This window comes from Bactrocera tryoni, chromosome 1 (assembly GCF_016617805.1).
Source record: "Bactrocera tryoni isolate S06 chromosome 1, CSIRO_BtryS06_freeze2, whole genome shotgun sequence".
Lineage (NCBI taxonomy): Eukaryota > Metazoa > Arthropoda > Insecta > Diptera > Tephritidae > Bactrocera > Bactrocera tryoni.
The window spans coordinates 28,199,484-28,224,164 of record NC_052499.1 but is presented as its reverse complement, the minus strand read 5'-3'; the positions used below and the strand labels follow the sequence as shown (position 1 = coordinate 28,224,164).

The 24,681-nt window shown below is 30.7% G+C and overlaps 1 protein-coding gene across 19 annotated transcripts in view; it reads right to left on the bottom strand.

Annotated features, from left to right (window-relative positions):
• Positions 1-24,681, bottom strand: part of LOC120773898 (TLD domain-containing protein 2) — a 275,286-nt gene that overhangs the window by 50,340 nt on the left and 200,265 nt on the right. For 6 of the 19 annotated variants that reach the window (XM_040103154.1, XM_040103078.1, XM_040103097.1 and 3 more), the window contains 7 exons: positions 23,357-23,900; positions 23,126-23,289; positions 22,511-22,642; positions 19,610-19,761; positions 17,933-18,095; positions 16,661-16,859; positions 15,962-16,051 (listed from right to left, as the gene is read on the bottom strand). In XM_040103154.1, the coding sequence (XP_039959088.1) occupies positions 15,962-16,051; positions 16,661-16,859; positions 17,933-18,095; positions 19,610-19,761; positions 22,511-22,642; positions 23,126-23,289; positions 23,357-23,900 (1,444 nt within the window). The remainder of the gene's footprint in view (positions 1-15,961; positions 16,052-16,660; positions 16,860-17,932; positions 18,096-19,609; positions 19,762-22,510; positions 22,643-23,125; positions 23,290-23,356; positions 23,901-24,681) is intronic. The other 13 variants (XM_040103145.1, XM_040103222.1, XM_040103249.1 and 10 more) reach the window with 7 other exon arrangements.

Genomic DNA, 24,681 nt, shown 5'->3' with positions numbered 1-24,681 from the left:
TGATGTCGTGGAGAAAGTAACCGTCAGTGGCGACCGCTACCGCGACATGATAACCGACTATTTGATGCATGAATTTTGAAGCTCGTGATCTCGGCGACATTTGGTTTTAACAAGACCCCGCTGATCAACGCTTTGATTTGATCCGTTGTACTTTTGAGTATCCTGGAGTAAGGCTGTCGTCAGCAGGTGCCCATGTTAAACATTCCGGTTGTTGTCCCGCCACTTCCCATACATCGCATCAATCAATGAATTTATTGAGAGAACAGTTCGGTGAGCAGATAATTTCACGTTTTGGCCGCTCGATTGGCCACCAAGATCGTGTGATACCATATTTTTAAATTTTTTTCTGTGGGAATAATGTAAAGTCTATGCGGACGATCCCGCTTCAATTCAGGCCTCGGAACAAAACATCACGCGTGTCATTCGCCAGTTACCAGGCGAAATGCTGGTGGAACGTCTGAGATGTAGCCGCGGCCAACATTTGAGAGAGGCAATCTTCATAAATACCAAAGAATGTTCTTTCGAATGATAATAAGCAATCCCCATTTTTTTTTCTTTAAAAAAAGAAGTAGGGAACCCCGAAATTGATCACCCCTTAACATAACGGTTTTTGCAAAAATGTACATATATCTACGTATTAACAGAGAATATATATTTATATATTTTTTTGCTCTGGGAATAGAAAGTTAAGAGCTTCAATATTTTCGACACAATTCAGGATTATGAGATATCTTCTTAAATACGGCAATCGTTTTTGCCTCTTTTGAATCAACAGTGCTCCCTCAATCTGAGATAGTCTTCAAACTGTCACTTCTTGTCACACCCACATAAATGCAATGACAGAAGAAACAAAACCTTTGCAGAAGTCTTTCCTTCTATTCATTCAACTGTCGCGACTTTTTATTTTTAAAGAGCAGCAGGAGTTTATAGCCTCTCATTAAATAATTGTGTTGAAGAACATAAATATTCATAATATTTAAATCGATTTTACTTCGTTTTTAACGGTTTCGAACTGCACCCGAAACACCCATAAGCCGTTAACTGAGGCTGGTGCGATTTCATAACACAAGATTGGATATAAAAATATATGCTTGCTGATTTTTTATATGGTGTCGGGTTTTTTAAGCCACAAACTGGCTACTTAAAAAACAAAGTTAATAAATAAACCATATTTGTGGTAGATATTGTTTAACGAGTGTCGGCAATAAGTGTGAGCGATTTAGGTACAAAAGTGTGTGAAAAAACAAAACGAAATTTGTGCATGAATGGGGTTAGAATTATTATTTTTTTCCTTTTGAGGAGTCATAAGACTTTGTATGTATCTATTATATATTTTGTTAAGAAAATGAATAGAAACGAGCTATTTTTGAGACTAGTGTGGACAGACTGCTGTACTGATTTCTGAGTTGTTTGAAAACGATTTTCAAAAGCTTTAGTTTTTTTATATAAAGCTACATATATTCGGTAAAAATTAGATACATTTTTATACTCTCGCAAAAAAGTTGCTAAGGAGAGTATTATAGTTTCGTTCACATAACGGTTGTTTGTAAGTCCTAAAACGAAAAGAGTCAGATATAGGGTTACATATACCAAAGTGATCAGGGTGACGAGTAGAGTTGAAATCCGGATGTCTGTCTGTCCGTCCGTCCGTCTGTCCGTCCGTCCGTGCAAGCTGTAAGTTGAGTAAAAATTGAGATATCATGATGAAACTTGGTACACGTATTTCTTGGCTCCATAAGAAGGTTAAGTTCGAAGATGGGCAAAATCGGCCCACTGCCACGCCCACAAAATGGCGGAAACCGAAAACCTATAAAGTGTCATAAAGATATTAAAGTGAAATTTGGCACAAAGGATCGCATTAGGGAGGGGCATATTTGGACGCATTTTTTTTGGAAAAGGGGGCGTGGCCCCGCCCCCTACTAAGTTTTTTGTACATATCTCGGAAACTACTATAGCTATGTGAACCAAACTCTACAGAGTCGTTTCCTTCAGACATTTCCATATAGAGTTCAAAAATGGAAGAAATCGGATAATAACCACGCCCACCTCCCATACAAAGGTTATGTTGAAAATCACTAAAAGTGCGTTAACGGACTAACAAAAAATGTCAGAAACACTAAATTTTACGGAAAAAACGGCAGAAGGTAGCTGCACCCAGGCTTTTTTTAAAAATTGAAAATGGGCGTGGCGTCGCCCATTTATGGACCAAAAACCATATCTCAGGAACTACTCAACCGATTTCAATGAAATTCGGTATATAATATTTTCTTAACACCCTGATGACGTATACAAAATATGGGTGAAATCAGTTCACAACCACGCCTTCTTCCAATATAACGCTATTTTGAATTCCATCTGATGCCTTTTCTGTATAATACGAGTATATACATTAAGAATCAATGATGATAGCGGAATAAAACTTTACAAAAATACGGTATTTGAAAAATATGTAAATGACGTATAATGAAATCTCGATTATCACTTTATCATGCGAGAGTATAAAATGTTCGGTGACACCCGAACTTAGCCCTTTCTTACTTGTTTATATATAAAACAATAAATGTCGAATAAAATACCGATATTCGGAATATATAATTTTTAGAACAATTAATAATTTTCGTTTTGAATATCGCATATATTTTTATATATTTATACCGATATTCAGTAAAAATTAGGTAATTTTTTGAAAAATTAATATTTCGGAAAAGTTTTTATTTTTCATATAATTTGTGCCCATATTCGGTAAAAATTAGTTTATTTTAAATAAATATTAATCGTTTTGAATTCCGCAGCAAGAAGTTATACTTATTTTTAAAGTTAGACTGTTTACTAAGTAACTACCGTATAATTTCAAAATTATTTTGAATACTGAAAGGAGTGACACGGTTCTCGAATAGCCAATTAAATTACTGAAAACCTATTAAGAAGACCTTGGATTACTTAATTTTGCTTTTGTATAAATTTTTCATACCCTCTTCATTATACATTCCTCGGTCTCTTCTAATTTTTATTTCAACTGTTTTTTGTAATTATTGAAGAACAGAACTCTATATCATAAACAGTACTTAACATTTCAAACAGGTTTAAGAAATAGCAACTTGCTGAAAATAAAATTAAAAACAAGAGAAAAAAATAAAGAATATTCGATTGCATAAAAGAGACTTGGAGTGCCTAAAGCCAGCAGAGCAAGCTATCAAAAAAGCGTTATGATAATCACTTTTGGGGGCTTGGTGCCCTGCCGAATACGTAGGCCAAGGTGCGAAGCAAAATATGCGAAAGTTAAGGAAATATCTTTGACTTAGACAAAGAGACTTGCTTTGCAGAATATCAGCTCACTGCGATCAAGTGAGTATAGCTAAAACGTCTATTTGTCTATTAAGTACATAGATGTATAGTATATTGGCGTACGTGTGCTTTTGGACGGGCAGCTGTTTCATAAATAAGCTGAGCTTAAAATAAAGTAGAGAAAAAAGGCGCTCAGCGCGAAGAAACTTGTTTGCAATTTTGCTAAAAATTCTAAAATAGATTTTAAATTTGGTAGCTGCCTGAATCTGCTGCGCTTATGTGTATTTTCGAAGTTGGATGCTCTGCCGAACAGGTTTTAGCACTTCTCACACTTCTCATCATTTATTTACAAAATTCAAAAGAGTAAATGAAAAGAACCAAAATACAAGAAAATGAATTTTATGTTAATAAATATAAAAGAATTGTAAGACAGATAATTAATGAAGTCAGTTATGAAATTAATCAAATCGAGCAGGTGCGCTAACAGAGAGGTACATATGTAGATCTACACGTAAAGTACGTTAGTAATGAGAATAGAAACGGAACAGTCGTACAACAAGTAATTAAACATGAAATGTGCAGTGAGTCGTAGTTGATGTGATGATATGAAGGCATCTAGTAACGCAATTCAGTGATATTTTGCTCAAATAAAAGATATGATATTTTTGGTATCCCGAATTTTTAATTATATTTTACACGCCTTAACTTTCAGCTATTAAGTAGTATTTCGATAAGAATTCTGTGAAGTATTCAATCAATATTATAAATAACGGGATAAAAATTTAATGATTTTGGGTTTAAATAAAAATATATGTACATACATATGTACATATGTAATTTTCCATTTACCTCACTATTACCTACGAAAAAGATTTTCATGAAAAACTTATTTGAATAATTGTTAAAAACTCGTCTTCGTCAGAATAAATTTTCTTTAGGTCCAGAAATGTCAAGTTTAAAAAAATTAACCGGGAATTTCAAAACGGTTCGGTATTTGTCAGAATAATTAAAAAATGTTAATCCTGAAATTTCGAAACTTCTGATTTTCCAAATTGTTCGGAATTCGTCAAAATAATTATCATTTTTTAATGACGAAATTTAGGGTTTCAGAGAATTACTTGGTGTTCTCGAAACTGTTCGGAATTTGTCAGAATAAATAATTTTTTTTAATCCCGAAATTTCGGGTTTCAGTAAATTATTCGGGATTTTGCTAATTGTACGCTATTTTACTGAATAACTTTATTTCTTTTAATCCCGAAGTTTCGAGTTTCCAAAAATTACTCGGTATTCTCAGAATTGTTCGGGATTTAAAGAATTGGTTAATTATCAAAATTAAATATTTTCATTTTTCGGGATTTAATGAGCTATTTGAAATCCCGAAATTTCAAAATTATCGAGATTGCTCGGAATTAAAGTTATTGGTTCAAATACAAGTCGATTCTATTTTTGACAGGAAAAATGTCTCGGTACCAATACTTATTACCACTACTGTTTATATATAGTAAATTTGAAATTCTATTTTTATTCATTTGACTATGTGGCTCGCGTCATCAACTTATTTAACTAATTTCATATGCAAAGATGTCCGTAAAGCCTGCTGCCAGCAGCACTGAATTCCAATATTTCTTCAATAGAAGTGTGTTTTTGCATTCTAACATATTTTTTTGCGTTTTCTATGTATGTATGTTCTATTAAAAGGAAATTACAATGGCATGAAATATTAGTAAAGCGTGCGCAGGCGTACGATTGCGTAATGCAATATTAATATTTAAAGCTAGTGGCCGCTAGTTTAGACAAATAGATAAATAAATAATTCCCATTGTTATTCATTGTTTTAACATAAAAACTAATTTAAAATAAATTAAATAAAAAAATTTCGCATTTTTGTTGTGCTGTCATTTTGGAGAAAACATCTTTAAAAATTAGTTCCAAGCTATATTATTGCATTGAAAATTTTCAGAGTAAAAGTGAGCTGTCTAAAGTCCTTAGCAGAAGGAACGTTAATTGCGGCTGTGATATCCGCATCGGCGGTTCTGACAATTGCCCAGCCTTTTGAGGAAAAAATGTGCAAAATTTCAGATCGGTACCTGAAAAACTGAGCGACTAGTTCGCGTATATACAAGCAGTCGGCCATGAACTTGCACAAAACAACTGATCAAATGTACCGTTTTTTCTTATTTGCCGATTCGATGATAAGAAAATTATTTATTTTTAATAAAAAAGTTACAATTTATAAAGCAAATTGAAAAATCGAATGTAAACAGCGTACAATTTGTACCGAACAGTACGAGCATTTTCCGAAGATAAGGTGATTTATGTATGTGTACTGAGCACATGTCCGTCCACGTGTGATAAACTCAAGTGTTGACCTTTTATTGATAACCAGTTTGTTATTGTTATTTCACTGTAACCTTCTATACAGCTCAATGTTTTGATGCAGTCAAAATTGATTAATAGTTTCAATAAACTACTAATTTGATGTCTTGATAATCTTTTAATCGAGATACTCTTGAATATTATGCTGAAAATTCTTAATTTAATTTGTTTAGATGCTATATACTTATATAATATATAACCTTTTCATGATGTATGGTGAAAGCTCTGACAAATCTTTTGGTTTCAAGAAAAAATTAAACTTAATTTAAGCACTCGCTAAAAAATCACCGAAGCAACCAAAGCTGTTGATAGCTGTCGTGAAAGCTTTCAATGCTTAAAAACGTTTTCACTTTAATGCGAGTAATATTTCTGAAAAAAGCATTAATTGCTAAGAGTTTGAGCATTTAAGCTTTGAGCTTTTAGTTTGCATCAAAAGTAAATCTTAATACTACAACAAAATTACTATAAGATTAAAGTATATAATAATATTGAAAACTGTTGACAAATGAATGAAAGATTTGCGTTTTCAGAAAAAGCTTCCACTTAATGACTAGTTGTACGAGTATTACTAAAAATAAATATCAATGATTTGTATTCTTGCTAGAGAGATTATAGACTTTTGTACCCTGCAGCTAAAATTGTATTGAGAATTGGTGTGAAAGGTTTGAGTTTTTAGTATTGGAAAAAAAAATTCCTCAAGGAAAAATGTAATACGCCTAAGTGCTATGAACACTTTTCGACGTAACTATATATTGTTATTTAAAGATCACATGTCATCAGCATGGATATCGTCTTATTGAAAAGCCATTGAGAATTGAAGTCCAAGCTTTCAGAACTTTCAAAAAAGCTTTCACTTAATAACTAGTTAAAGATACATGAGTTATAATTTGCCTATTGAGATGCTGTTGAGAATTGTTGTGAAAGCTTGAGTTTTTTTTATTATCGAAAACAAAAATGTCCACTAAAAAAAGACAGTGTATAGTTAAAGTTGTTAGTTGAAGATCACATGTCACTCAGCGTGCAATGAACACGAGCGCTGAACTTTATGTTGATAACGAGGTCCAACAAAAAGTCATTGAACATAAAATTCGCACATAAAAAAATCATATAAGTTGATATGAGTACATAAAAAATATATTACAAGGTATTGTAAAAAATAATGATTTTAAAGGCACGACGCTAAATCCAAAACTGATTAAGCGGTTTAAACCGCAATTACTAAAAAAACGTAAAAATCTTCACAAAAGCGTAAAATTCTCATTTTTTGGCGCTTTCAAATACATTTTCAATTTGTTTATATTGAATACTTATAGTAAATAAAAGAAAGTAAAAAAGTGTTTTCAATTTCATTTTACGTCTTTTTGCAGGTTGATTCCATTGCGCTGAATGAATGAGCTTCAATTAATCGCTTTATGTAAACAAATCTAATTAAAGTTGAGTTTATTTTGTGCAAAAAGCGAGAAACAAGACAATCAACGCACAGTAGCCACTCGCTCAACGCTTCGGTGCACATCAGCCGAATTATAAACAAAAATCTTTATCCTGAAATTACCGGTATGCTCGCTGCTTCCGCTCTCTCCCACCTGCCTCGTGTTTTCTTCTTTCTTTTGTGCTTTCATTGCAATCAAAAGCGCACCTCACACACACACATAAATGTGGGTGTGTATGAAAGCGATTTGCGATTTGTAGGCTAATTATTTTCGAAAAGTATATAAATAAATTAAATCACCTAATAAATTTCGATCTATGCAGGTAGTACTATGTGCCGCGGTCAGGAAACATGCTTCAGAGCACGCAGACAAAGAAAGCGACGTGTATTTTGACCAACAACCCTACAAATATATAACTGAAAGCTCAACTGCGCAGTAAATAATAACGATAAGCCTAAGGAACAGCTGAAAACGGCGTGGAGAAAGCTGCTGATATGATTTTGTTATTGAAAACCCTACGCATGCGAAGGTGTATCTTCTTGATTGAATTTAACCCTGCTGTTAGGTTAAAAAAACTTACGAATCTTATGTTAGAGGACCATTTGGTCCATACTGCAGTTTTCATACAAAATAACAATTTAATCTTACTCTTTTTATTTAGTTTGGTTCAATACTTGCCAAATATTATTATTTTATTATTTACTCAACTCTGGTAAAATAAAAACTAGGCGAGGAGTTCCCCCGTTTTGCATTTTTCTTTACTCAACATAGCTAGTGCAAAAAATAATTGCGGGATTCCCCCTTTTGGCTTTTTGTGGTAGAGAATCACGAATGTTTATGCGAATTTGTTCAGTTTGTGTGTTGATTTCGAGAGTTCGGACGTGTTTACTTATGAAATGGCGCACTTGAATGAAGACGAGATACGAGAAGCGCTCTATGCAGAAAGTGAATCGGATATCTCAGATTGCGATATTGATTATAATTCGGAAAATTATGAAACAAATGAGTCTGAAACAGATAGGGAACCGGAACCCCTCTTAACTCCAAGTGGCTCTGTTGATTAATTATTTATTGCTATAAACAAGATGGTATGGAGTGCCACACCATTACCTCAGCATATTGGATCTGCGGTTGAGAATATTATCTCAATACAACCAGGACCAACTCGATTTGCAGTGTATAAATGCCATGACATTGTCTCAGCTTTTTTGTTGTTTTTTCCGCCTCCAATAGAAAAAATTGTGATGGAAAATGCTAATAAGTACGGCAGAGTCAAGTTCGTACTTATTTTTGGAAAATTAATGTAAAGAAAATCAAAGAAAATATACTATGGACCAAATGGTCCCTTAACCTAAGATTCGTAATTTTCAATTTATCTTAGTCCAGTTTTAAGTCAGAGAATTAAATTTTCGCACATAATATTGTTTTATAAAAAGACCACCTGAGCTGAAAAATTTAGACAGTATATATCACCGTTCCAAAGTTACAAAGAAAAAAAAAAAAAATTGGACCAAATGGTCTTAACCTAACAGCAGGGTTAAAAACCGTACTTTGCTCTGAACTTTGAGTTTGCGTGCTGAAGGACGACGGTTATTAAGGAAACTCGTAGGCCATAGCCTTATGCCTTAGGTCAGTGACTTTCAAATCAAGTCATTATAAAGTATACGATGAAGTGAAAGAGGACTAAATTTGGATTCTAAACTATATATAAAATATTTGCGATGGCGATGTCCCAAAAATATGGGGTCTAGACATAAGCATTATATGTTTTGTAATACTTTTAAAAATATATCTTCGTGTTTTCTAAAATTATTATATTGGCTATATTTGTTTAAAAAAGGCAATTGGGCTTATTCGAAACTTATTTTACAAAAGGAGAGTGTAAATAAAAAATCTTGATAGCGAGGATCAGCCTCAAACCTAACCTGACTTTGGAAACAGATTGGTTCATCTATAATTTTTTAAATTTATGTTTTTTGTATTAAAAAATTCCATGAAACCTCATCATGTTATTGAAAACTAATTTAGAAACAAAAAATCTAATTTACAGTTGTTTAAAAAGTAATGAGCATATGATATATGAATTTATTATCAAATATATAATTATAATTAATTAATGCACTAAATCACATTCATCAAAACCAAATATGGATAGTAATAAGTCAATATGTAATTATATTATTACCATTCAATTTGAATATAATTACATTTATCAGATCAACTGTGAGCATTCAAATATACCATTCATTAAAGACCGATTTAACTAACGAAATTATTTATTAAACCACCTGTCATCATATTTAAGTTAGCGCTTTAGCCCTGCAGCATGTAGGGAAATTAAAATTACTAGGTTAGGTCAGAAACAAGAAGAAAAGAGCAGCTGTGTTCGAAACTCAGAAAAAAGTAGTTATATGGAAAAAATTGAAGGCAAGACGAGAATCCGAAAGCGTGTGTCTATCTTAAAGGTCTTTGCCTAGACTATATTATGGGTGAAAAAGGTTCCTTTAAAATTATGTTAAGAGCAGGGCTGCCAGCTGTCCGCAACAAAAATTTGTAGTGAAGCACGGCCCAACACCTGTTAAAGGTCTCAGTTTCTCACCCATGAATGTATGTATGTAAATAAATACAAAATCTATTATAAATAAACTTAACAGCGCTAAACAGGCAACTAAATAAGTATATATAGTCGTGAGAAAAACCTATGAAGTGAGTAGCCTATATTTAATTACAAATTTCCATATATACATAGTTAATAAGTACTGCTACTGTTGGGTAGGTGTGCAAGGGCATGTAACATCTGTTGCAATGACATGTTAACAAGTCTTACAAATAATGCAGGGAATATTCATTAAAATTTTGCAAATTACAATTACTTGGGTAAAAATAAATACCACTATGCGAGTTAATGGCTGGGCAGAGTTGATTAAATGCTGATGGAAAGCGTGTTTGCGCTAGCGGCAACCAATGCGTTACTTAAATGCAACTCAGCAATGCGGAAATATATATACATATATAAATTAACGGCTTTTTTTTATTTTTTTTTGTTTTTTGCTATGCATTAGTTTACAGCTGCTACTTTATATAAGGGTATGTTTGTTAGATTTTAATATGAGCATTATGTAATGGAACTGCGCTCTTGTGCTCAATGAAATTTTTTTAAAATAATTAGCTTTTTTAATTGCTTAGAATATAAGAGTTTGTGAATTTGTACAGCAATACATTGCTTAAAACAAAATTGAGCCAAGTAAAGGGTGCTCTTTCAGGCATATGCTTATGTTTCAAGTATGAGTAAAAACAAAACTTGTAATTTTTCGATAATTTTAGTTAATTGTAGCCGGCTTTTGTTGCAAAGCTTCTTTAATTTCCAACCAACCTCCCCATGTAACCTTGCTGTAAGCGCATAAATAACCGACCACGCCGCTAAATTCTTACATATACATAACTAAAAAACTCCCGCTTTTTTATTAACTTTAATTGAGGTGTCTGCTTTATGCCGCTTCATGACGTTAACGGTAATAAATTAATATAAAAAAGCTTTTTTTGCTTTCACAGCGCCGTCAGCACAGTTTTTCGCGCCCAACTACCGGCAAAAATCAGGTCAAAACCGCTCAGAAACTGTGCTGCAAACAAGTATGAACAAGTGACAGCAACGACAACAACAATTACAGTTTTTATAAACAATTAAATGCTGCAAATACTGACTGGTGTCCTTTTCATGTAAAAAAACAGCCTAAAGAAAAATCCGAGCTTAGCCGGTAGGAAGTAAACGAAGCGACGCGACTATTATCATACATACTTATGTACATATGTATGTATATGGTTTGTATTAAAGAAAGCAACTACAAATTATTTTAATTGAAGCAATTGATTTTGATAACACAATCGATAAAGCGGCAACACCGACACAGACACACACACACGCGCGCAGAGCGATGCGAACATGCACTTGAACGAGCGTTTCATGTCAGAGTACTATTTACAAATTGCACTACTTTTGTTGTTGTTGTTGTTAACGATACTGAAATGTGACAAGATAATTTGTAAACGCCTTCAATTGCGCCGTGTAGCAGTCGAGGCGAGGCATAATTGCTGTTTGCTTCAAATGTTTAAGAGCAAGAGCTGCAAAGTAATCATTAAATTTATGCTAATAGAAAAGTGAGCAGTAACAGGGTGTTCCAAAATGAAAAATAAATACAATAGGAAATGCTTATCAAAGCTGCTTTTGAAGCCTGAAGTGCAAACTGAGTACAACTGCACTACTGTCATAACTGTACATTATCGAAAATTTGCTAGTTTTTCGAAGTTAATATTGATTTAACGCAAAGTTGTAGTTTTTTCCCCAATGTAGTGTTTAGAAAAATTCGAGTCTTAACCGTGACATCACAGTTTTCAATAAATAATACTTATTATTTATTTAAAAATTTATCGATATATTGATAAATTATGGGTATTTTTTTAACTTGTAGCTTCAAAATATTGTTTTAAGTTGATGTTTTTACTATTATTTTACACTAAATATTTGGAAAATTTTATACTTTATATTTATATGCAAAATTATCGAAATAATTAATTATCGATATAATGACTATCGAGTTTTTTACGTCCTCGAGGAATTTCTTTAACTATATATGTTTAAATTATTTGTTATACACTGTTTTTTAGAAACGTTAATCGACATACATATTTATATATACTAATTTCTCGACGTATCTAGCGATATTGTTGTAAATTTATTTCCACAGCAATTTTTGTTGAATTGCAAATTGATAAATTAACACACCAAACAAACGCTGTTGTATTTTTAAATGGTGCCTACAAAAAATACTGTTACGACTGGAATATATTTATATTTAAACTATTATTACAACTTGCAAAGGTTTGATCTTCACCCAGGGAGTATGCTCTTACTACAATCATGAATCCCTTGTGATTTTTATACTCTTAATGAGCATATCTCCTAGACCACCAAAGCTATAATAGCCAAATTCGCTTCAGACAATTCTTATAAGAACTATGACAGTGGGAAAATGGATGAAATCGAATGGTTACCCCACTCTTTATATAACAGAACTGTTAAAAACTGCTAAAGACGCGATAAATCAATAAAAAAAGAGACATTAAAGTTTACGCTCGAAATTATATGAAAGAGCTTTATTGAAGCCGGTGTAAAAATTTTACGATGGGCGTGGTACCGCCCACTATTAGGTAAAACTGCATATCTTAGGACCTTTTATATCACCGTGAGAAAATGGACGAATTTGGACTGTTATGACCATATATTATCCAAATTCAACCAAAAAATGTTCAAGCAACTAATTACCGAATATTTGGACCCCAGTATCTATAGTTGACTTTTTGCGACAAATATCGGTGAATGTGTGAGATATAAAAGATATATAATTCAGGGATAATCCTTGCCTGACCATATTATCTCTGTGTGTCGCAAATGGGTTGAATCGGGTCAATACTTATTTTAGCCCCCATATACCTAATATAAAGGTTTTCGAACTTCCTGGTGACTTTATACCACATACATATGTATGTATATCGGTCAACATGTGAGTATGCAGTATTGGTAAAAATAGATGAAATCGGGCCGATACTATACGCAACTCCTATATACTAGATAAGTATGTATAATGATTTTCATTTTTTTATTAAACCTCGGTCACCGAATATATCGGCCAGCGTATAAATCATTCCGATCTTCTGGTTGACGGGTTGCATCTCAAGGGGTCCCGGTGGTCTAGAACTTTCAAAAAATCTATTTTTTTTTGTTTGATAGTTCGAAAGTATAGTCTTTTTAGAATATACTGTAAAATTGGAAGGATATTCACATTATTTTAGTTTCTACAGCGGTTTTAGCAGGTAGCGCGCGGTCGAGAGGCTCAATGAATGAATGCTTTGTACTTCATTTATCTCAAAACTTCTTTTTTCGGCGTGCCGTTGATGAAAAAAAAAAATATCCATCCGAATCACTTGAATTTTTAATATGGTGTTTATAAGATCTATATCTATCGCCGGGACTACGATCAAATTTTAATTTTAAGAACTTCGATTTTTTTTCGATCTAAAACTGGTCCAAAAATAGCTGTTTTCAGAATCTGAACTTCAAAAGCGCGAAATTTTTTTTATTTTCAATTTTTTTTGGTTGTAGTTCCAGCGACAGCGGCACTCCTAGTGATTAATAATTTATTTAGTTTTTATGTTTCAGATGTTTTGAAGAGTTAAAATCAACAACGGCACCGGGAGTCATTTTTAAAATAGTTTTTTTTGGACGCCATTTTTAATGTTGTTAAAAATTTTTTTATTTAGCAAAAAAAAAAAATATTTTTTGTACTTTTCATAAGTGTATAAATAAACTCTAAAAATTTTAAATCGATTGCTCTTTTTTTAAACCTTAAAAACAATTCAGAAAACACCCTGAATTTCAGCGTTCTAGACCACCGGGACCCCTTAAGGTATTTCCCTAGCTTTGATTATGCCAAGTTGCAAGAATATAAAATGTTCGGTTACACCCGAACTTAGCCCTTCCTTACTTGTTTAACATTTAATTATTTATAACAAGTCGCTAATCATCGTCGTCATATTTATTTCATTAATATAAAAATATTTAATAATTCGGTTTTTTTTTTTTTTTAATGAGTGTGCGCCACCAAATAACAGTACTTAAATTATTAAAATAAAATGATTTTATAATATGTAAGAAACAATTATTTAAAAATATTGAAATAAAATAATGACATGATTGTGCATTTGCATATAATTTGTTGCAGAACTTCCTACCAGTGGAAAAAATACATACGAATTATATACTATATGTATATAGGTATATATTCATAAAAGTACATAACTAATAAGTGTCGGTAGTTTAGAGGCAAAGGGTGCTGTTGTACTAACATACAATTAATTATTTGTCATTTTTACAGAGTGTTTCTTCAAAGGAATTCAACTCGCCAGTAATTGAAACCAAAGTGGTGAATAAAGAGTACATTAGGGTTTCTTAAGCGTTGCTGGCAGGAGTGCATTCAACCGAAAAATAATTTAAAGTAAGAAAACTCGTATATTTTCAGGCTACAATTCGTTTCATTAGAAATAAACAACGAAATTTCTTAATAATTATAAATAGATAAGTACTTATAAATAAATAATTATAAAAAAAAAAAAAAAATATTAAAAAAATATTAAAAAAAAATAATTATTAAAAATTAAAAAAATTAAAAACTACAATCCCAAAATAATTAAATAATTACAAAAAAATAATAAAAATTGGAAAAAATATAAGAAATAGTAAAAAATTAAATAAATAATTGAAAAATTAAAAAAAAATAAGATAAATCAAATTGCTTCGATTCTTTTTAAACTAAATTTAGAAAAATTAAATGTTTCCAATAAAATTTTATGCAAAGAATTTCAAGTTATTCCTAAATAATTTATTTTCTCTCTTTTAAAAATTATTTCTATAACTTATTGCTGCACTTTCACAAACTATTTTTTTTAATGCGAATTAGTTTCAAAAAAATTTAAATAAAAAATTACTAAATATTTGTAATCAAAATTTTTAAATTTTTTTTATAAAACATCTAAATTTCTTTTTACTATTTAAATTTATTTTTATAAAAATAAAAAAATATATTTATCTCTATATAAAAGATTTTTAAAAAATTTTTGTGAATTTTTGTTTTTAGCTTTTATCAAATTTAAAATTGAAACTGAATAGAATTTAGTAAATGTTTGAAAAATATAGTCTTTCTTATTTTTTAATCAATTTTTTTGAAACATTTTGGCTAAGTTTGTGTGTTTTAAATTTGAATGAAATTTAAACATAGCAAAAAAAATGTCTTAACTTTTTTTATATTTCTGATTTCAGGCATTATTTTGTTAAATAAATTTTTAAACTCAAATAATTTTAAATTCAATTATACATAATTGATTATGTTTAGTTACAATATTACAGGTTTAAAGCTCAAAAATAAAAATAAAACTTTACATAAATTTTATTATTTCAAAATTATTTAAATTTTGCTTGTTAAATATATATTTGTATATAGTTTTTAAACTCAAATAATTCTAATTTCAATTATAATTAACGATTTTTAGTTAGTATTAAAATAAAAAAAAACTATATAATTTTTTTTTATTTATCCAAAGGAAGAAATATTTATTTTGAAAATAAAAAAACATGAAAATTAGTTAAAAAATACATATTTTTAATTAAAAAATGTTTAAACTAACTTATATTTTTGTTTATTTAAGAATTTAAAATTTAATATCAGCTCTCACTGGAGTTCAACTATACTATAATATTAAAATTTTTAAATTAACTGTCGTACTGAGCGATTGTAAATAAATTAGTTAATAAAAAATATTTTTTTTTATACTTTTAGGTTTTTGATTATAAATAAAATGAATAATTTTTTTTTTTAATATTATTTTGTTAATATTATTTATAATTTTCTTTATTATTTTTATTTTTAATTTTTATTATATAATGTTATTAATTAAAAAATTATATGTATATATTTTTAAAAATTTCATTTTTTTGCTCAAATAGTACGCAATTCCAAATAACATAATTAAGTGTAAACTAAACAACGTTGAAAATACTTGACTTAAGATTTTAAAAATTTTTTTATTATATTATATACATATGTTCGAATCTCATTTCACTCCAACCAACAACGCTTGGTGCAATGTAGCAACTACAACGGAAAAATAAATACCAAAAATCGGCATATATGAAAATAAAACAAATTCACTTTGCGAGCTAATGAAATTTCTTTAACAAAATTTTTGTGCTTTGTGGTTCTTATTTTGTTTTTGTTTTGAGTGTCGGGTTTGTAATAAAGAATAATATTTTCGTTCCTAACCTCGCCGCTCAACAAATCCATTTCATGCGATGCGGCATGCTTTGCCGTTTTTATAATGCTGTAGGTCTTGGCGAAGGGCGCCTTTATAAGCTGATTAATGCGTTAGTAAATTTAAGGATTCGTCAAACATTTGTTAATTTGTATTTTTCATTATTTTAATATAATTTTTTTTTTTTGGTTTGTAGTAATGGAGCAGTAAAAATGTTCACGTTTTGGCGGAATAAGAAAACAGAAAAGAAAAAAATTCAAATGAAGAAAATTTCGTTTAAAATTATATGCAAGAAGATAAATGGAAATTTTCGTTCTAAAATTTTTTTTAATTTAAATTTAATTAATTGCTAAATCGTAAAGGAATCGAGTAATTTATTGGCATATTGTGATTAAACCTAAAAATATGAATTATTTAGTAGAGTTGCATAGCTGAGAAAATTTTGATTCGGACTTACAATTTTAAGGAAACTTATAATTTACAAATATTTATTATATTCAATATATTCATAGATATGTAAGTATGTAAAGTAATATTTGTTATATTAAGTTGTGATGATAATTATAGGAGTTAGTACCGAATAAAAGTAGTAATAGTAGCATATAATAGTAGTAAAAGTGAGAAAACTTAATCACGATAAAAGTTAAACCGCTGCAACCAAGGCACACGTAAAAAGAACGCTCTTGGCAATTCAAAACTTGTATACTCACCTCCCACGACTCGCGTGTCAAGTCACTAATCTCCTCGTTCTCTTGGCTGCCGCTGCGTCCGCTCTTGCCGCTGCCGCTCTTCGTCCACTCGGTATCATCTTGGATGAGTTCGAAGCCACGCGCTTTGATTTGCTCCTCATTCAATTCACCGTACAGGTGCTGCACCCAGGTGTTTATGAAACGATACAATTCATCAACGCTGTGAAGTGGAAGAAATTACAAAATAAAATTGTTAAAATATTTGAAAAAGTAAAAAAACTAAAGCTTTCTTTTGCAAATTATATTATATTTATTTTAAGGTATCAACAATATGTTTTTAATTACGGCCACGTTTCTTAAAAATATTAACATTTCCTATCCGTTTAGCTCGATACTCATATCGAAACATTCGATTTAAGTTTTTTTTTTAAAGCTGGCAACTCACTTTAAAAATGTTTATAATTAATGTGTAAATATAAATACTATTGATATTTTAACATCATTTTTATAGCATTAAGAAAATGTTTTTTTTATTATATACATATTATATTTTGGTAATCGTTTTCTATTTGTTTAGAAACACATTTTATTTGATTAAGTTTACTAAAAGAAAATTAAATTTAAACAGCTTCAACTCTCGAAAATATTTATATTATACTTTTTTCTATAGTTTAAAATATTTTAGAATTAAGTATTGTTACCGAATTGATTTATTTAATTGTAAACAGCTGGCAACTCTCCTCAAAAATATTTTTCACTGTATGAGTTTTGGAACTTTTAGAATTTAGTGCCCATATTATAATTTTCGCTTATGTTTTTAACTGTATTAAAACATTTAAACAGCTGGCAACGCTTCTAAGAAAATCTTATAAAGGTGCAAGTTTTTTTTCAATATATCAAGTTGTATGCCCATTTTGTGACATTTAATTTTTCTTATCAAAATTATTGATTTAAATTTTTTAACTGGCAACTATCACAAAAAAAATTCACTTTTATGCCTCCTATCATATTATAGTTATTTGTAGCATAATTCAGTTAAATTCAACTGCAAATTTTTTAAGCTTCTTTCATTTGTCACAAATATTCTGACAATATTTTAATTTTTTATCAATTTTTTTAATACAATTTTTACATTGTTGGCAACACGCGTCAGTGATCATTTCAACGCTAGTTTTTTTTAAACATTTTCCATTTGATATATTTACTGTAATAATCTATCCGTCTCTTAAATTTCATTTAATAAAATATTTCAACTTCTGGCAACTCTATTGAAAAAATATACCTTACACTTACCGATTTTTAGGTACACTAAACCAGTATTCAGGTCTCAATTTATTTTTGCCATAAGACATAACTGAAGTCGGTAGCGGTATTGCCTTGCCAATGGGCTTGCCCATGCGCAGGCGTAAGTACAATGGTGGGTCCGGACAGGCGCGTGCCGGTCGTGGTATCAATTCTGGAGAAAAAAACAAGAGCGGATGAAAAATATATTGTATTAAATTATGAAAAATGCAATTATCGGCTACACAACATTTAGGCACATATATGTATATGTAAAATATATACAAATATACATATATTAATATATACATACTATATACATATATACGTATGATTATGTATAGGTATGTGGCGCACAAATATGTTTGAGTATGTGTAAATAGAAATTAATATCTACAAATTATTTTAAGCTAGAGCAGATAAGAGCTAGGAGTATTTCGTGTGTGCACTGGTTAGAAATCGCAGTAGGGTTTATGTTATCTCAAAAAAAAACAAAAAAATATAATAAAATAAATTTTTGTGGCACACATAGCTACTGTATACAATAAATTTATAACACTTAAGCTGCAGTCGATTATTTTAGATTGATATATGAATTATTTACAAAGGAAACGCAAACACGGGTGAATTTTTTCTCAATTGAAATATAAAGTAATAAATTTGTTGCTATTTTTAAGCATAACTTTTTTTATTGTTAGCCATATTTTTAACTGAATTTCAATAATACTTTCGTTTTGTGGGGTAAACATTGAGATAAAGGATATGTAAATATATAAATGATTAAATTTACTGTTAAAGAGTATAAAAATATACTTATTTAGTATACAAACTGTGTCACATACCGACTATATTCAAGAGTGGAAAATATGGCGCCCGAACTACACGGTATTAAATTTTTTCGAATATGAATTAGGCGAGTATGAGTGTTAGTTTGAGTAGATGGAACGATACAGTGTAGCATTTTGATAATTTTTGTGACAAAAAGTGATAAAAAAAAAAAATTAATTAAAAATACTGTTACAAATATTAAATGTAGCTATATCACATCAAACATTATTTTAAAGTATCGCTAAAAATAAACCTCTATAAAATATGTGGGACTAAAGAGTCACTGTCCAAGATGAATAAACATGATTTTTGCTGAGCAATATGAAGAAATATATAACATTTTCCAAATGAAAATATGAAATACTACTAATTCGAAAAACAACTTTCAAAACAATATTTTTGAACAAGAGCAAAAATTTAAATAGCTTTATAACAAGACTGATAATGACACCAGAGCGACACGCTACGTCATAAATGTAACGTAACGAACTGTCAAACTTTCATTGTAATTGTAAAAAAAACGGTCGACTACCGAAACTTCTCAAAAACAACTAAAATTTGCTTAAACCACTAACTTTAAACTCAGTATTCACTTAAATAGATTTTTAAGTATCAAAGCGAGAAAAATTAGAGTTCCATTGTACATATTTACTTAAATAACAAAATAGTGTATAACTTAAAAATATAAAAGATTTACATCTACAAAGATTTTAGAAATCTCCAAAAATTTTAAAAGTCTCCAAAAACTTCAAAAGCTTTCTAATATAATATATTAAAACACAAAAGCAAACTACGTCTCCAAAAAATGTAATAAGTCTACAAAAACTCTAAAAATCGACAAAATTAATAATATTGACTTACTGTCAACGCTAATGAACAATTCCGGTTTGTCATCAACTGATACCATCGAACGGTAGTCCAATTTCGGTTGCTGTTTCACGTCCTTCAATTTCGTTGTGGAAGCAGTGCCCTCCGACGATTGTGGACGCATAAATGTGCCAATCGATGAGCGTCTGCATGTGGAGAGAAGCAAAATATTAGTTCAAAGAGAAATACATATTTATTATTTTCAACTTTTTTTTGCATTAATGCTTTTTTCTTTTGACGCGGGATATTATTTGTAAATATTTGAATAAATGTTATGACCTCGCAGCCAAAATACAATTCGACAATTAAAACAAATATTTTTAACAACTTTTGATAATGAAAGATAAAAGTGAAAGTGCTAAATGTTGTCCTACACAACCAGAAAGCAATAAACTAAATTAAATTTTTTTTTTAAATACTTTTACAAAAAACAGTAAAGCAGTGTTTACTCCCTCTATTATATACATATATTATGCAGAGAAAAGTAAAAAAATTGGTTTTAATTTTTATATTTTTAAACACATTTTCTTTTTTTATATAAAAGGAGGTGCAAACTTAAAATAATTTTTTTTTAAATTTCGAAAATCTTTACATCAAATGTAATTTAACTAAGCAAATCGAGTTTTTACTGCTTATAACTAAAACTTTATTTAACAAAATAACAAAATACACACTTGTAAGTTTTGACTTATAGAATTATTAATATTTTTTATTATTCATTATTTTTGCTATTTTCAGATTTTTCTTTAAATTTACTTTAAGATTTTTATTTTTGTTTTTATATTATTTTTTTTTATATCAATTGAGTATAAATGCTTTAGACCTTAAAAAGCCTAAACAATTTTCCATAATTAATATCGTTAGTCGATATGAGTAGAGAAATATGTGTTTTTCTACGTTAAAGCGCTAAAATGATTTTTTAAGTAAAATAGTAAATTCATGTTTTTAAGTAAAAAAATGTTACGAGTCTGATACGTCTAAAATAAATTGCTTTAATGACACTTTAGAAACTCTAAGTGCAGAGTTTTCGATTCTTATGTAAATTTCGAAATCGAATTCACCACATATTTAGTTCTGTTGCTACTCCGGCCTAGTTCTGCAGCATGTCAAGTTTTCGCTGTAATTATACAAACTTAACGACTAGCAAAAAATAATGTTTTTATGTTCGAATTAATATTCGAATTTTCGAACAGTTCTCTTTATTCACTAAATTCTACATTACATCGCATTTTTGGCGTAATTATAAAAACTTAGAGTGAAAATAAATATTTTTAAAGGAATATTCGAATTTTCGAACATAACAAAGTTTCACTAATACAGTCAATAGAACAATTTGTTTTTTGCGTTGAACCTATTACCTATTTTAATTACAATATTTCTCGGTTATACAATTTGATTTTATTTTTAATATTTCGAAATTAAGTATTTTCATCAAAGAACGGCTACATAGTAAGTATGTATACATGTATATATACATATATACATACATACAAACAATTTCTTAGATTTCGAAATTAATAATCGAATTTGGAAGTTTTGCCTTCTAAATATCTATATAACTTATGCCATCATAATAAAAAGAAAAAACCTTTCTGGACACTATATGTATTTATACAGATGTAATCTCACTTTCAGATAATATTATTTGGTTCTGTTCGACCTATGATTTCTGCAGCATAACGAGTTTTCGCCGTAATAATGAAAGCTTGATGATTAGCAAAAGTCGAATTTATGGTCGAACATTCGAATTTTCGAACATTCCTCTTTATTCACTAATTCTATATAACATCGAATTTTCGCCGTAATTATAAAAATTTAAAAAATTTTTTGGGCGGAATATGATAATTTTCGAACATAACAATTTCGAACACAATCTAGTTTTTTCTCCTATTTTTTTTTAATACTGCAATGCAAGCCTAATTTTTTTAAATTGATTTTAACTATGAATTTCCGGAAATAACAAGATCGGCTATACACATACATACATACATATGTACATACATATGTATATGTATGTATATATAAAACATATATTTTTTAATTAATTTATGGATTCGGGAGTTTTTTTTACTATATATCTTTATAATTTCTGGCTATACAATTATCAAAAAAGCTTTGTGAGATGTAATATTTATACATATTATATAATATTCGGATAAAACTATTTACTGACATTATTATTTAAAAAATTGTAGAGCATGTATTGACAGCAATAATTAATATTTTTGTAAGTCGACCAATACCTCTTTCTCTAAATTTGAATGCAAGTGGTGTTGGCGGATTTTCGAAAAATATGCTTAACAACAGTGAAAAAAGGCTATAGGTCAACGAAGGTAAACGAAATAAATAGCAGACTTTTCTATGAAGAAGTTCTTAAAACATTTACGGCATTTAGTAAATACTAAATCAAACAACAGTGCATGGGAAAAAGTGCGGAATAAAAAAATAACTTTACGCTACACATTTAGGAATTCGAACTTGTGTTATTTACATGACAATTTACATGTGTAGTACTTTCGAGAAGGGATAGAAACACATTTACATATATATTATAAAATAGTTTCACTAGGAAAAGGAAAAAATAAAATATAAAAGGAAAATGGCTTTAGAGCGATAGCACAACTGGGATAGACTCCAAATTAAACGTAAAATGAATTTTTCTATTGACGAAAAAATATCGAGCATACAATTGATTCGAACATTACAAAGTAACAAAAATTTTTATAAACAAATATTTGTTTGGCGGACAGTGAAACGACAAACAAGCATTTAAAAAATCCATTGAAATTTCAAAATTTTCGTTTTTGCTTGCGAAACGTAACAGTACTCGCGGCCAATGCTATTAGTCAATATTCGATATTCGAAGTTAAATGCAACAAAGCAACTAATTCTTACCCAGTGGAAATATGACCCTCGGAATGAGTTGAATGTGGAGTCAATGGTGGCACTGGTGAGCCACCAGAGTCTTCGGACGGTGTTTTTGAAAATAAATTGCCACCCAACTCTGAGACCAAAGTAATGGGTGAACTGTGAGTATTCGAATCGGAACAAAATAATAATAGTTGTTTTTGTATGCAGTGGGTGTGGAGAGTAAAGTGATGTGTTGGATTTGAGGTGGAAAAAACGGTAAACGAAAAGTTTACATGGCAGCATGGTGTGTTCGTTTGTAGGGGCGTTTAATGGTTGGTATTTGGTAAGTGCACAGAAAGTATTGAATAAATAATAATATTTATAATTTGTGATATATGTGTTTGGGTAGTATTTTTTACAAAAAAAAAAACATAAGATAATAATAAAAATATTCCAATCGCCGCAAGTTTAGTGAGCATTGTTTGACAAATTTCGTTTTGATTTTTGGAAAGGAAGAAAATCAAAGGAAAAAAATGTATACCAATTATTCTTTTGTTTCTCATAAATGCCTTACAATAATACTAATTCAACTAAAAACAATATATGATTTCCACTAACGGTAAAACTATTGCTGAGCCGCTTATATGCCGGTGAACTCACCTTGAAAATACTTTCGAAAATACGCTCTGATTCGAATCGCCCGTGTTGGGCGCCGACTCAGAGTCCGCCGACTTGCCGAGGCTGCCACCAGTGCCCGGAGGGCCGCCTGCTTCGCCAGTTAGGCCTTCCACCCAAGCCAAAGGATATGATAAGCGTTTCAACATCTGCAAATGCATAAAAATATTGTAATTTGATTATTTCTAACACACATCTATTGCATTTAGCTTATACTTTATTCTTCTTCTCAGTATTCTTGTCACCCTGTGCGGCTGCCGCTGCCGCCGATGCCGCCACCGCCGCCGCAGCCTGTTGCTCGCTATTGTTATCGTCCACGCTGAAGCTGACGCTAGTGGTCTTCTTGCGCCCGCCAGCCGTGCCCGCGTCAAGGCTTTGTGCGCTCAGCACAGAGCTGCGCGGCGGCGATTCGCTCATCAGTGTCGGCGAGATGGTCTTCGGTGGCACCCAATCGGAGCTCAGCACAATATCGGCATCACTGTAAACGGTCTTCTTTGGTATGGGCTGCAAATTTGCTATGGGTTCACGTATATCGATGCCCGAGTCATAGCACGATTGCTTAGCTAGCTCCTCCAGATGTTCGAGATCGGCCGGCGCCAGACCGCCAGGCAAATGTAAAGCGCCACTAGCCGCACCGATGCCGCTGATGGAGGAAGTGGCCGAATGTGGATCCTGCCCACGGGCACCGCTATCAATGGTCGTTTGCGATTCGTTGTCGCCTTCGTCTTCCGATGATCTTCGGGAATTAAGATAATAGAGGCTGAATTTTTTGCAAATTTTGCGTATTTTATACAGTATTATTTTTTGGAAGTAAGTGCACGCGTATGTAGTGGTGATGGTAAGCGAATTTCGCTCCGTTAAGAACGTTTCGTTATGGAGGCAAATGTCGGAGAGTGGCAGTTGTACAATAGCATTGGTGGAAGTTTTTGTTTACATAATGGAAAGTGGACAGTTAATAATTATGTGTGGAATGTGGTTGCCAATTGATGTCGGTTTTTTGCATTTTTGTTTTCATACACAAAATGTGTGTGTGTATGTGAAGCGGTTTCACAATTCACATATGAAAATATAGGAAAATAAAAATTTACAAAATTAAAATTTCAAAGTTTTGCAATTTCATTTAATAAATAAATACTACCAATTATCGTATATAGAAACATATACACGCACACGCTGTCTCGGCATGCGTGGTTATTAGGCAGCGTGCGAAAAGGGAAGCACGAGACCTCAGGAGGAGCGAATAAAAGTTGTATTTACGTCAATAATTTACGATTCACTTTTATTGAATCTATTTTTGATTAGTGTTAATTGGTAAACTGATTTTTAAAATAATTATTTTTAATAGGAAAAGTCATTAGAAGATGGTTACGCTGAAAAGGTGGCGTCAGTTTGTTAGAAAGCGGGAAATGCGAGAGCAGGCTTTAGCAAAGAAGTTATTTTGAACCGAAATGGATTCAAATAATTGCAAGTATTTAGTTTTTATAATATGATATAATAATTATGAATTACTAAATAAAATTGAAATTTAAATTAGCAATAAC